General features: G+C 43.0%; 1 protein-coding gene across 5 annotated transcripts in view; it reads left to right on the top strand.

Annotated features, from left to right (window-relative positions):
• The window catches only part of STYK1 (serine/threonine/tyrosine kinase 1), a 54,709-nt gene that overhangs the window by 24,451 nt on the left and 15,212 nt on the right, over positions 1 to 15,046 (top strand). For 2 of the 5 annotated variants that reach the window (XM_060305801.1, XM_030841274.2), the window contains exons 2-3: positions 12,007 to 12,161; positions 12,572 to 12,706. In XM_060305801.1, the coding sequence (XP_060161784.1) occupies positions 12,098 to 12,161; positions 12,572 to 12,706 (199 nt within the window). In that variant the 5' untranslated portion in view covers positions 12,007 to 12,097. Of the gene's footprint in view, positions 1 to 2,872; positions 2,996 to 3,492; positions 3,657 to 12,006; positions 12,162 to 12,571; positions 12,707 to 15,046 lie in introns of all 5 variants that reach the window. The other 3 variants (XM_060305799.1, XM_060305798.1, XM_060305800.1) reach the window with 3 other exon arrangements.

Here is a 15,046-nt window from a genome sequence, read left to right on the forward strand (position 1 = left end):
TCTTAAGCGGATAAGCAAAAAAAAAAAAAAAAATTGCGTCTTGTTTTTATTTTAATGTGTATTATTTAATTACTAGTTAAATTGAATATCTTTAATCTTACTCCCCCGTGGTTCTCTATTTGTTAAACATTTTGGTTTGATGAATTTGTTTTCTTCAGTTTTTCATTTTCCATGGCCATTTATTTATTGGCATCTTAATAATTTTCTTATTTATTGCTGTAAAATTTCTATGCTTTTATTTGTTCATTGGTTGATCTCTTTTTTTTCTATTGGAAAGAATCTTTTCTTTAAAATTTAGCAAGTCCTTGCCAATCCAATATAACTCATACTGTTATTTTTTATGTTTCTTAAAACATACAGTCATTTTTCCAACTAAAATTTATTTTTACATAGGGATGAAGCGAGGATCTGAAGTATTTTTGCCAAATGAGTAACCCGTAATATGCATATTATGTGTAATTCGTATAATGCGTAATCGATCTCAGCACTTCTCAATATCAGGTAGAGTTTAGTATCTCCTGGGAAACATGGAGACACTCTTCCTTTTTTCAGTGCTGATAGGTGAAAGCATCATCTATTGGATTCATAATCATCATAATCTCTTCCAGGGTTGGGGGGTGGTGAGCGCCAGCACTACAGTACTAGTATTTTCTTAGAAGCTCACTAAAAATTCTAATGTACAGACCAAGTTTGAGAATCTGCTTGTTTTTTTCATGCTGACTTCTTTATACTAAATTTCTAAATATATGTTTTATTTATAGGATATTTACGTGTTCTAGTAATCTTTGTCTCTATTTTTCAGTGTCATTGTGTGTGAGTGTGTCTGGGTAGGTGTGTGTGTGTGTATGTGTGTGTTAGGCTTTGTCATATATTCAGGCTTAGAACATGCCTCCCGGGCTCAAAGTTTGATTTGTTTTGTTTTTAGAATAAAAGATTACCTCATGCTGAGATGTTGCTTGTTCCCTCCCTCATCTTGCTGGAGCCCTAAGTTTCCAAACAAACCACCTATAAGAGCTCTCCCTGGGGGCTTCCCTGGGGGCTTCCCTGGTGGCGCAGTGGGTGAGAGTCCGCCTGCCGATTCAGGGGACGCGGGTTCGTGCCCCGGTCCGGGAAGATCCCACGTGCCGCGGAGCGGCTGGGCCCGTGAGCCATGGCCGCTAAGCCTGCAGGTCCGGAGCCTGTGCTCCGCAACGGGAGAGGCCACAACAGTGAGAGGCCCGCGTACCGCAAAAAAAAAAAAAAAAAAAAAAAAAAGCTCTCCCTGAACTCCTTATCTTAGTCTTCTCGTTCTTAGCTAAACATCTTAGAAAAGCTACCTAAACACATTTTCTCCACATCCTCACTTTCTATTTATTTCCTGAACCACACCACTCTCTGGCTCTGCTGCTGCCCTGACACTACTCTTTCTATGGCCAAGAGTGATCTCCATGTTGCCTTTATCCATTGGTGACTTTTTTCTCATAATTTTCATCAGCTTTACGACCAATTGTCTGAGCAAGAGATGTGAGATTAACTAGGTTGCAGAGGTAGACGGTAGGTAAAGATGGACAGTTCGGTTATAGAGTCAAATGCAGGCAAGAATAAGCAACTTGGGTTTTTGGTGGCGTGAACAGAGCACAGGGGCAAGAGGTCCTGGGGTGTGTGGGTAGACATGAAATAGAGCAAGGATGGGGTGATTCAGGCTCTAGGCCGGCAGGGGTGTTTACCTGGGGGGAGATGTCTTCCCATTTGTAGCAGAACCTCGGTAACCAGAGTATAGAGCAAAGTTCTAATCTCATGAAGGAGGATTGATTTAGGCAGAGAGGACAGTAAGAGCCTATCCACCCGTGAGGATGGATTCAGGATGGGACCCCAGATTTGAGAGTGCTTGGATCCATAGCACGGGTAATCAGACATGCCTTGTGAAAATGGATCGAGGTTTTGTCCTCTCAAACTGGGGAGGATGGTGAGAGGAAGGGGAGAGGGGAACTGAGACTATCGATCACTATTGATCTCCTTACTGCCTCTGTCAAGATGGGTTCAGGACCTGGGTGAAGACTGAGCCAGCAGATAGGTGGTATCAATGGAACCAGCTAGAAGGAGTTGAGGAATTTAGAGACAGAGGTTAATTAATTAATTAATTATATCACTATTTATTACAGCATTCTACCTGTTTTTGTACCTTTGTTCACAGCATTATGCTCTTTGATCCACCACGTCTAAATCTCCCTTCCTCGACATGATTGTTTTTTCTTTTTTAAAATATTTATTTATTTATTTATTTTATTTATTTTTGGCTGTGTTGGGTCTTTGTTGCTACACACTGGCTTTCTCTGGTTGCGGTGAGTGGGGGCTGCTCTTCTGTCCGGTGTGTGGGCTTTCTCTGGTTGTGGTGAGTGGGCTTCCCACTGCAGTAGCTTCTCTTGTTGTGGAGCACGGGCTCTAGGCGTGCAGGCTTCGGTAGTTGTGGCTTGCGGGCTCTAGAGCGCAGGCTCAGTAGTTGTGGCGCACGGGCTTAGTTGCTCCGCGGCATGTGGGATCTTCCCAGACCAGGGCTCAAACCTGTGTGCCCTGCATTGGCAGGCGGATTCTTAACCACTGTGCCACCAGGGAAGCCCGACATGATTGCTAAATTCAGACACCTCCTGGCAGGTGTAATACTTAGGCTGTCAAATCACACCTTGTAGGTGTATGCAGATTTTTAAAAAATATTTATTTATTTAAATATAAATATTTATAATATTTATAATAATTTATATTTATATATTTATAATAATTTATAAATTTATAATATTTATATTTAAATATTTATAAATATTTAAATATAAATATTTAAATATTTATATAAATATTTTGATAATGGTGTTTTTTTGTTTTGTTTTTTTATTTGTAGTTATATATGCTTACCTGATTGGTACAGCTGTGTGACTACCTCCCAACCTGGAAAACAGGTGAAGAAGGGAGAGACTAATATACTGTATATGGATCGCCTGTAATGGACCTGGCACGACCCCAGGTATTTTACATAAATTATCCCATATAATTTTCAACAGCCTTGGAAGGTAGATATCATTGTCTCCACTTTACAGGTGGAAAAACAGAGGCTCAGAAAGTTAGGATAACTTATACACAGTCACGGTGAATAGTAGAACTGAGATTCAAATAGAAGCCCTACTCCAGAGCTCCTTCTCTTACTATTACCCCAAAGGAAATTACAGGCAGGGGAGGGATAGGAATGAAAACTTGCGAGGTTCTGGGGCTGCCATGATGTGGGTAGGAAGATGCAGGTCCAAGGGAGCCTTCAGAATTTGAGAGAGGCGAGGGGGGATTACTGGTTGTGGGGACTTCTTGGCTGGCCTGCCCCTTTTCTGGTGTCATTCATTTCCTGCAGCTCTCTGTAGTTCTTTACTACCCTCAGGAGAGAAGCAGGTGTCTCGGTCCCGAAATTAGGAAGAGAAGGGATGACAAGGTCAAGTGATACGCTCAGTGAATCACCTACCAACCCAGAACTAGAACTTCAAACCTCTGCTCTGTAATCCTAGCACCAGGTCAGCGCTGATGCTACTTCCCCGGACTCCAGACCGCTCAGCTCAGAAGCACGCTGGCCCACTCCTGAGGCGGGGAATCTACTGTTTGCTCCTGACAGTGCAGAATGAGGTGGCGATGTGTTCCCACAGGTGCCTTTTTCATCTTGCCAGGCCTTTGCTATGGTTTACCTGGAATTACCTTCTGTGTATAGAGTCCTTACAAGGGCACACCCTGTGTGACAAAGCACTGAGGTGAACGGCAGCTGAGCTGATTTCCTGATTGTGGAGTCTCCTATCTGTCTCTCTGCCTGCCTGCATCTGGGACTCATTTATCAGAGAACGAGAAAGTGTGCTTGTGTGTGTGTGTGTGTGTGTGTGTGTATGTGTGTGTGTGTGTGTTTCCCACAATCTTTTGGAGACTGTCTTCCTTCTTTCTTTTTTTTTTTAAACTGTGAACTGTTTGTCCTATTAGCATTTCCTGATTGGCAAGCTTATAAACATATTCCACAACCTCTACAAATACACATTTTCTCATTGCATAATTTCTTTCGATGTGGTATAAGGTGTTTGTCCAGTGAACAGAAACATCTTCAGTTTTTCTCTAATAAGAAGATAAAGTAGTTAAATGTAGACATGTTCAGCAATTAATCAGACTGTCTTCTTTCTGCCCTCCTCTCTGCAGAGGGCTGTGTGTTAGAAAAGGCTGGAGGCGTGGCAGGACAACAAAATAGATCTCCTCACTTATAGGGGAAACGGAAACGGTCAAAAGATTTTTAAAGTACCAGAAGCTCCCCCTTAGAAGGAAAAGCCAAGTGGGGTGAATCACAAAGATGGGGACTGGTCCCTGGAAATGCAGTGTGACTGACAACAGTAAAAACAAAGTATTTGAAACAAGCCCCAAGCAGCACATACAGGCATCTTTGGTGTGTCCATCAGGTAGGAGAAAATAAATGGATCAGAGGCAACCCTGTTTTCAGAGCAGGTGGTGATTGTATGTTCTTGGCCTTTCCTTTTTTGTTTGTAATAACCCACAGTGCCCAGCGTGTCACTGATATTCAATCAATGGATAAGGGAGTGGACAGCACTTTGCAGGGAGTTGATGTTGGGAGGCAGCAAAGGAGCTAAAAAGCCATTGGCCTTTCCTTCCTATCAATAATCTTTATTATGGGCTTGGGAAATTGCTGTTGGTTAGTAATCCCAGGAAGAGAAGATAGCCAGCAAGAGAGAATATAATTATATATATATTATTTCCGGACTTTGGAGGTTTGCACGTGGTGGATGCAGGGTTATGGAATCAGGAATGTGATAAGTAAAATGATCATTATAGTAAAAACAAAATGTCTCGAATTTGTATAACACCTCAAAGGGCATAAAATGTGTTCATGTCTGTAATGATATTTAAAATCTGATGCTGTCTGTGACGTGAGCACCGCATCTCGTGCCTAGGAGTCCTGGGGCTGCGTGTCTTGCATTCCATGTCCTCCCCTACGGAGCAAGCTTTTCAGGAGAAGCCAAGATACAATTTAGGCTTCCTCATCTCTACTGCATATCACGTATATTTCAGGAATTCTCAAAGAGGTAAAAACTCCTGACAGGTAAAAATAAGCAAGAAGAGCTGATAACGCTCTGTCCTGTCGTCAAAAGATTTTGTTTAAACATGGTCAGGACTCCCAGGCAGCATGGCAGGGCCTCTCTTTTTATGGTTCAAAGTGCATTTCAAGCCTTAGGTCTCTAGGAAGGTGGAAGAGGGTGCAGATCAGCCCAGTCACAATCCTTCCATATCTGAGAAGTACGGGAGGACGAGGGGTTCTCTCTGGCTACCTCCTCTCCTCTCTGCCTTATCTGCTCCAGGAGATATCCCTGGGCATAAGGTGAGTTATCTGTGCAAGTCTGATTCTCTGGGTTTAAAGAGCAAGCCCTTTCATCTACTTGTCCTCTCACGAGTGCACTGCAGGAGAAAGGTAGAGCCTGAGGCGCTCGGCAGGGCAACTCTAATGATTAGGCCAGTGCTCTGTCCGCTGGGGGTTCTGGCCCTTTCCTGAGCCCCGGGCTCACAGTGGAAGATCGCTCGTGCTGGAAACCAGGCCCTTTTCCCCAAAATGGAAGATAGAAATAGGCTTGGGCTCAGATCCAGGAAAATGAACAGACAAAGAAAATGATCCTGGATTCCATCACCTGGTGAGTACTGGAAACCATTTCTGATTCGACACTCATATTCAGAAAGCATTTTGAAGACAGACATGCAGACGTGCCCCTAGGTGACCTCGGAGAACGCACAGATTCTACTCACCTGTTCTTTCCAATTTATGGTCTATTTGTTGGTGAAATTTAGTTTCAGCCTTGTGGTTTCCATGATTGTTTTGCATTCTGACATAATTCCTTCTTGACACTATGTGTCTTGTCCATTTGAATGGCAAGGACATACACGTAATGAAGTAGTTTATTATTTATTTATTGGGCTGCATTGGGTTTTCATTGCCGCGCACGGGCTTTCTCTAGTTGCAGCAAGCGGAGGCTACACTTCATTGCGGTGCATGGACTTCTCGTTGCGGTGGCTTCTCTTCTTGAATGGGCTCTAGGCACGCGGGCTTCAGTAGTTGTGGCTCGCGGGCTCAGTAGTTGTGGCTCATGAGCTTAGTTGCTCTGCGGCATGTGGCATCTTCCCGGACCAGGGCTCGAACCCGTGTCCCCTGCATGGGCAGGTGGATTCTTAACCACTGCGTCACCAGGGAAGTCCCAATGAAGTAGGTTAAAGAACATTGGGTTTGTAGTTAAAAGACTGAGGTATGGGAAATTACCTGGTGCTCCAGTGGTTAGGATTCTGGACTTTCACTGCTGAGGGTGCGGGTTCAATCCCTGGTCGGGAAATTAAGATCCCGCAAACTGTACGGCCAAAAGAAAGAAAAAAGTCTGGGGTATGAAACCTTTCCCTGACATTTATTTACTTGCCTTTTGTTTTTTTAAAAACCCTAATTCAGAACTTAATCTCTCTGAGCCTCAGTTTCCTCCTGTGTGTGAAAGTGGCTAGCCTAGCATGATACATGCACACTGTAGCTCATCAATATATGTTTATTGGATCTGAAAACAGGAAGGACAGCTCGGTTTTCGGAAAGTAATTCTGGAATCCTCTAGATCTGAGCAGTTCTTTTCTATCTTGCTTCCAACTTAACATTGTCACTCCATTAAGTGAAGTTTTTGGCTAGACAGCTCAGGGGTAAGGATGATGGGGGAAGAGAAGGGAAGGCTGAGTGACAGAGCCAGGAGGCAGATGGTCTCTGTCTCGGGGTGCCACCTCCACATATTTTATCTTCCTCACTTTGGGTCTTTGTGTCCTCTGCCCCATAGCCCACAGCTAATAACCCCCTTGACCCAGTGCAGTGCCCAGCTAGGCAGCGGGGCACTTGTCTGTATGAAGATAATATGGCTGGCAGATCCACTTGTGCAGAGATGCAGGTGGTAAGATTGAGGGTGAGGCAGGCATAACAGATTTAATCACACCTTATGGGAATGGGACCATGTGTCATACAGTCTTTCGAGGAATTTCTCACAACACATAGGCAGACAGAGTACAGGAGAATGCATCTAAATTTTTTTTTTTTTTTTGGCCTCAACCTGTGGCATGCGTGATCTTAGTTCCCGGACCAGGGATGAAACCCCTGTCCCCTGCAGTGGAAGCTTGGAGTCTTAACCACTGGACCACCAGGGAAGTCCCTGCATCTAATTTTTAAAGTTCTATTTGTAGATGAATTTTGGTAAGAAGAGTTTCTTCTGGACACTCACAAGTAAATCGCTGTTTATGTCCGCGACATTATTATGCTAACTGAACAGAAATGTCACTCATCAGAGTTGTGTTATTATTGCAAACAGAACTGTCTTTCTTTGTGTGTAATAAAACAGATGCAAAGATGCAGTGTACATTGTACTTACATTGTAAATATGTGTAAGAATTTAGAGGGCTACTATGAATACTTAGTTCAATTCCAGTTGTGATCATTCACTTTTTTTTTTTTTTACATCTTTATTGGAGTATAATTGCTTTACAATGGTGTGTTAGTTTCTGCTTTATAACAAAGTGAATCAGCTATACGTATACATATGTCCCCATATCCCCTCCCTCTTGCATCTCCCTCCCACCCTACCTATCCCACCCCTCTAGGTGGTCACAAAGCACCGAGCTGATCTCCCTGTGCTATGCGGCTGCTTCCCACTAGCTATCTACCTTATGTTTGGTAGTGTATATATGTCCATGCCTCTCTCTCGCTTTGTTACAGCTTACCCTTCCCCCTCCCCATATCCTCAAGTCCATTCTCTAGTAGGTCTGTGTCTTTATTCCTGTCTTACCCCTAGGTTCTTCATGACATTTTTTTCCCTTAAATTCCATATATGTGTTAGCATACAGTATTTGTCTCTCTCTTTCTGACTTACTTCACTCTGTATGACAGACTCTAGGTCTATCCACCTCATTACAAATAGCTCAATTTCGTTTCTTTTTATGGCTGAGTAATATTCCATTGTGTATATGTGCCACATCTTCTTTATCCATTCATCCGATGATGAACACTTAGGTTGTTTCCATCTCTGGGCTATTGTAAATAGAGCTGCAATGAACATTTTGGTACATGACTCTTTTTGAATTATGGTTTTCTCAGGGTATATGCCCAGGGGTGGAATTGCTGGGTCATGATCATTCACTTCTATGGTCTCTAGACTGCAGTCTTGAGAAAATTTGGGGTGGATTTCGCTTCCCATTTTATTCTCATTCTCTTCCTGTTTGTATCTCCTTCATACTGCTCTGTGTCCCTCTAGATTCTCGATTTGGGGGGCGGGGGAACTAAATCTTTTTTTTTTTTTCTTTGCAGTACGTGGGCCTCTTACTGCTGCGGTCTCTCCCGCCACGAAGCACAGGCTCCGGACGCGCAGACCCAGCGGCCATGGCCCACGGGCCCAGCCGCTCCGCGTCACGCGGGATCCTCCCAGACCGGGCACGAACCCGCGTCGCCTGCCCTGGCAGGCAGACTCTCAACCACTGCGCCACCAGGGAAGCCCGGAAGTAAATCTTTTAATATGCTAACAGAGTCAGGAGCAAATGAAAAGAGAAAAAATAAGGAAGGATAACCACAAATGAGGCAATAATATTGTTTTAATTAGAGCCCTGCCTGAGAGATTTGGCACCATACGTATGTGTAAACTTTAGGCAAGCTATGTACATATTTTCCACTGTCAAATATAGTTATCAGAATTAACAATTTCACAACCTCACTCGACCCTTGGTTCCAATGCCCTGCGTGTAGTAATACATGGCACTAAAGAGAGAACTTGAAATCTGCCAACTCTTTATTCACTGTCTGAATTAGCTTTGTATAAAAATGAAATTAAATGTTTTGTTTAGAAAATAAGTGAGACACAGAGAAAATTAGACCTGCTTAACGACCATAGGGGAGGTAGACTTTTCCCACATAACCCACGGACCACAATTGTTCAGACAGGTGCTGTGAACATCTACCTGGGCCCTAGAGCAGGGGTCTCGGGTGGGAGGGGAGCCTTTAAAAATAATTTGAGAAACAGTGGCATGAAAGGATAAGGCATATAGGGTTGTGTTTTACATACTTAAGGACTTTACACTCCAATTAAGAGACGAAGCAGTAGCGAACATATTTTTTTCTTTTAACCCAGTGAGATATAGTTGAAGGGGACAGAGTATTGGTCATTATTGTACAGAAATGTTGGTCAGATACATTCTTCTAATAATCAGATGGGTTAGAATCAAGTGCATAAGAACGGCCATCCCAGAAGGTATTTTCATCTAGCCATGGCTTTTCTTAGCTTGACACAGAATGGGCAGCCAAGTCATGTGGTAATTGAATGTTCGTATTCAACTAATTGCAGAGAGAAAAATGATGTGGAGAGAAATATTGTTCTTACAAGTGATTATAAGAACTTTGTGACCTAAGTGCTTTGAAGGGCTCTGTGTGGTAAATTTCCTCTGTAGGCGTTCATGGATATAGGGGTCTACCTGGCGCGTATTCCTTAAAAATTCTACATTCATTTGGTATATTATAGATGCTTCTAGCCAAAGCGTAATCTTCTGAAAGGGCTTATTATACAAACATCTGGAAAGCGATTTATTGAGTGGGCCTCGCCACATTATACGTTTATTTCCTTGCTTCAGCATCCAGTTTCGTTGGGCCGCTACGTGTTGTTAAGCCCAGTCTCTATAAACTGTCTAAGCACAATTACAACTCATGGTGAGAACCTTGCTCAGGAAATGCAATAGAAGGTCACGTTGTATCCCAAGGTGGGTGCTCTGTAGTAAGTGTGATACCCAGGTGAAAGGGTATAGGCATGGACTTGGGGCCTTGGCCACAGGTACGTTTGGCCATGTGCTGTCATCGTGGGCGGCCACCTGAGCAGCTCTATGTGGGGACACGTGCACAGGGCTTTACGTTTCGTGCTCAAGTGTGCGTCAGCACGTGTGTAGTTTGGTTTCTGGGCGGAGCTCGCGAGTTGGAGCCGGCCGCTGCCTGACCCTTTTCTCCTCTTGTACTGCGGTAAGAGAGATTATACTCCCAGAACCGACTCCCCAGAGAGCCAAACTCGTTTAACTGGCTGCTCCCTGAACGAAAATAATTACATCTGATAAGGCACCGAAAAGGAAGTAAGAGGAAAGGAAAATAAGAATCAGAATGACATTTGCAAATTATGTTTGAATTCTCCCTGCTGAGCTAATGTTTTATTTTTAGGACCTTCTTCGCTCCGCCCTCTCAAGGCTCTCTGTTTCTTGCCCTTTTATGAGTGTTTGCCCTTTCATGCAGTCTTGTGGAATTGTGGGAAATTTCACCTTGCCTTTTTGGCTTGCAAACTCGATGAGATGGACTTTACTATCTTACCATTCATTGCCTTCATAGATCCCTCCCTATGTGCAAGCCCACAGATAAGAATTTCACTTTCTCTCTGTGATGTTCCTTCTCCTGGCTACTCCTCTGTTTACTTAGGCTTCTGTCAACCAGCCACACACCTGTATCTCTTCTGAGCTGTAAGGGGATTGTTTAACTCTCATCCCCTCAGACAAACTCATGCAACTCCAGGAATAGTGAAAAGAAGACAGCTGGCCGGGAGGTTTCTTTACATATGTGTTTCCGGCACTGAGACACTCTGCCTCAATAAGGTATTAGTGGTTATTAGTATTAATAATAAAACACAACATGTAATGTAACAGACGGGACCATAATATGGCTAATGTCACAAGTGTACAATATAGTATAATATCATATTAGTTACAATTATGATTTTCTAAAATTTACCTTGTTATTAAATCACTACAGAACTAGATCACATATTCAGTTACCTAGGCAGTGAAAAATCACCATATTTGTTTCAGGTCAATCAGAATTAAAGAAGTTGGCTTTGCTGGCCATGGAATCAAGTTAACCAAGGGCAAAATAAAGTTTTTATATACATGGAAGAGTGGTGACCACCAGTTCTCTTCAGAAAGAAAGAATTGGGTTTTTGGAAATATATGCTGATTATATAGAATTCTATAGAAATATAAGCTGATTATATAGAATTCTATAGAAATATATGCTGATGATATAGAATATAATCATGTAAAGAATCTCTGGTCAGGTAAGCAAGAAACTCACAACTATAGTTTACTTGGAGGAGAATTGGGAACTGGACAGATGGAGAAGGATGGGGTGGGGAAAAGATTTTCATGGTATACCATTTTATATTTTTATTTCTGGATCATATGAACATATTTCTTTTTTGTTAAAATAAAAAGAGAGGAAGAGAAGATGGCTTCTCTTTGGCTTGCTTTCATCCACATATTGGTAAGAATGAGTGTCTGTGTCTATCTGTATATGATGGGCAGGGAAAGCTCTGAGAGTTGCAGAATTAAATAGTTTTATTGATAACTGCTATCTGCTCACTGGTAGCGAGAATGCGGTAGAGGGATGTTTCAGAGAAGGAAAGCAAATGCATAACTCATCTCTCTTGAAATCTGCCAACTATGGATTCATTGTCTGAATTAGTTTTGTATAAAAATGAAATTAAGTGTTTTGTTTAAAAATTAGGGGATACACAGAAAAAGAAAATTAGACCTTCTTAAGGACTGTAAGAGAGATAGATCTTGGGCTTCCCTGGTGGCGCAGTGGTTGAGAGTCCGCCTGCCGATGCAGGAGACACGGGTTTGTGCCCCGGTCCGGGAAGATCCCACATGCCGCGGAGCGACTGGGCCCGTGAGCCATGGCCGCTGAGCCTGCACGTCCGGAGCCTGTGCTCCGCAACGGGAGAGGCCACAATAATGAGAGGCCCGCGTACCGCAAAAAAAAAAAAAAAAAAAAAAAAAAAAAAAAAAAAAAAAAATTTCTTCCAGTTTGAATGTCAGATAGTTGGATAGAGATGAATTGGTGGCTTGGAGCGTTCCAGGTACCTGTGTACTTAATAACTAGTTATTTGGAGAGGTGTTTTAAAATTCTCTGTGTGCTCCATTTTATTTTAGTTTTTCAGAACAACTCAATCCTTGGGGATTATTCTCTAGTGCTCTTTGCATCCTCTGAGGGTCAAGCGCTGAACTGGACTGCTGTGTGGCAATGGGAGATGAGAGGCGCATGACGCGGATGCTGTTGGAATGCAGTCTCAGTGACAAGTTGTGTAGTAAGTACAGATGATATAGAGATCTGCCCTCTGAGTTTAGGATGATGGAGGTTAAGATCTGAATAGATTCTGGAAGGAAGATCATTTGATTTCTAATAGAAATGAAGCAATGGTGAGAACTGAATTGGCACTAGTGGCTTTGGGCGGAGGGGGGAGAGTGGCAATCATAGATCCAGATGTGCTGCATCCTCCAACTCAGTAGGAAAAATGAGAGACGAGGCGCATAGCATACTTCATGGGCTAAGAGACGGGGACACTGGGATTTCAGAGCAGGGAGTTGATCCCGATTGTGGTAGAGGGATCAGCAGGAAGAGATGATCATGTGGGGTGAGCTGAAGACTGATGGGTAGGGGAAGTCAGGTTAGGCTGCTTCTTCAATCTCTTCTCTACTTCCTTGATTTCCTACCTAGTTGTCCAGGAGCAGCAGTATGAAATCATCATCATCCCAACCCTTCTGGTTGGGATCTTCCTCATTCTCCTTGGGGTCATCCTGTGGCTTTTCATCAGAGAACAAAGAGAGCAACAGCAGTCTCCTGGACTACGAGGTAAAGTTCAAACCGGGGCTGGGCAGTGGCTCGGGGAAGATGGAGATTGTAGAAAATGAGGCACAAGCCTCAATGAGCCCAAGTCTAGAGGACCCTGCAATGAGATAGTGGGTATGGGTCCCCTCCTGTGTAGTTGAGAGGGGGGTGAGCTCTTCTCAAGGAAATGTAATGTATGCTTGTTAGCTGAAGGAAGAGTAGGCAAGAGAGGCCTCCTGTAACCTGTTTCTGTCTTCTTCGTCCCATTGCACTATCAAATCTTTGGCCATGTGAGTGTCTAAGGACTGGGGAGCAAGGCTTGGGTAAAGCCCAGAGCTTTGTAACCAGCTTGGAAGGATGACATTTTACTCTACAATGCATTACAGCCCTACCCTGTGCTTCTGGAATTTAGGATGTAAAGGGGTAGCCTTCATAATAGTCCTTGAAGCATTAGGTAGGAGGTGATAATGTGCTATTCTGGGGTACCACTGAGCATATAATGGAAGAGAATCAGCTCATACAGGAAACTCAAAGAAAAAAGAAGGAAAAAAATATCCTGACAGTAAATGAAACTCTACAGTGGCTGACCCCTAATCCTTCTCTAAACTGTATCCCAAGTCTCTTATAATTCACTCTTACAAAAAACGTCTCAAAGAACTTGTCTAAACTCACTCTCACTACTTCTACTTGTCATGTTCTCTTCTGAACAAACTAAAACAAGGCTTCCCCCACCCCTCCCCGCAATCCACCAAAAGAACTCTTTCCAAGATCACCAGTGTCAACTCTGTTGGGTCTTCATCCTACTTGACCTGTCAAAAGCATTTGACACTATTTTGCACTTCCTCCTTCTTGAAAAACTTTTTTCTTTCCTTTTAAATCTACAGTCACTTCGAAACTGATCTCATTTTCAGTCTTATGGATTCAATTATTTTCTCAATTCTGACTATAGTCCCCTTGAACTCAGATTTTTATACTAAACCACCTACTTTGCAGTTTGGACCTAGTACACATCTAAAACGTAATGTGTGTAAAACAAAGGTCCTGAAATTCCCTCACAATGTCCTCTCCCAACAGGCTTCCCTATCTTAGTAAATGGCAAGCCCAGCTCCCTATATGTTCAGTCTAAAATCTTGAAGATGTCCTTGACCCCTCTTTCTGTCACACTACGTCTCTAGTCCATTAGCAAATCCTGTTAACTATGTCTTCAAAATAGACTCAAGCCACCCTCACCTCTCATAGATAATTGTAATACACTCTTAAGTGGTTTCCCCACTTCTGCCTGTATCCTTTTATGCTCTATTGTCCCAGAGCAGCAGAATGATTCTTTTAAGGCATAAGTCAGTCCTGTCAATTCTCTGCATGAAACCCCCAGTTGCTTCTCAACTTAGAATGAAAAAAGACAAAATTCTTTTTAAAAATAATTAATTAATTAATTAACTTTTTGGGCTGTGTTGGGTCTTTGTTGCTGCACGCGGGCTTTCTCTAGTTGTGGTGAGCTGGGGCTACTCTTCGTTGCGGTGCGCGGACTTCTCATTGTGGTGGCTTCTCTTGTTGCGGAGCATGGGCTCTAGGCACACGGGCTTCAGTAGTTGTGCCTTGTGGGCGCTATAGCACAGGCTCAGTAGTTGTGGCGCACGGGGTTAGTTGCTCGGTGGCATATGGGATCTTCTTGGACCAGGGCTCGAACCTGTGTGCCCTGCATGGGCAGGCGGATTCTTAGCCACTGTGCCACCAGGGAAGTACAAGACAAATTTCTTTTAATGGTCTTACATGATCTGGGCCCTCTCTGGCCTCATCTCCTGTAACCCTCCAGTTTTCCCCTTGGTTCCAGGGGCACTGATTTCATTACTCTTCCTCAAATATGTCAAAAATGCTCCTTCCTCAACCTCTGCACTTCTTCCTGATACCAGTATGGTTTGCTCTCAAATTGCTTCTATTTCTCAAAAGTCATCTTCTCAGAAAGACCTTTCCTGACCTTCAAACATAAAATTGCATAACTGATGCTCCTTCTTCCCCTCTTTTCCTCCATAACACTCCTTACCTAGTATATTATTATCTGCTTCCTCTCTCCTACCACTAGATGGTAATCTTCATGAGAATCTGGACTTTGCCTCTTCCTATCACCTAGAACAGTGCCTGGCACAGAGGAGGTGATATTTGTTGAATAAATGGATGAATAAAGATTTAATAAAAAGAATGAATCTCTCTTCTCTAATGGAGAAAATCTCGTTTAGAAAGGGGGAAAGTACCAAAAGAATTTTTTGATTGAGACTCTTGGAAATATGGAATAATTTGATTTGGGGGACAACTTGAGGGAGGAGTAACTTTCGCTCAGAGTTGAGTAGTTATCCATACCTACCCTCC

The sequence above is a fragment of the Globicephala melas genome, chromosome 10 (genome assembly GCF_963455315.2).
Source record: "Globicephala melas chromosome 10, mGloMel1.2, whole genome shotgun sequence".
NCBI classification, from domain to species: Eukaryota; Metazoa; Chordata; class Mammalia; order Artiodactyla; family Delphinidae; genus Globicephala; species Globicephala melas.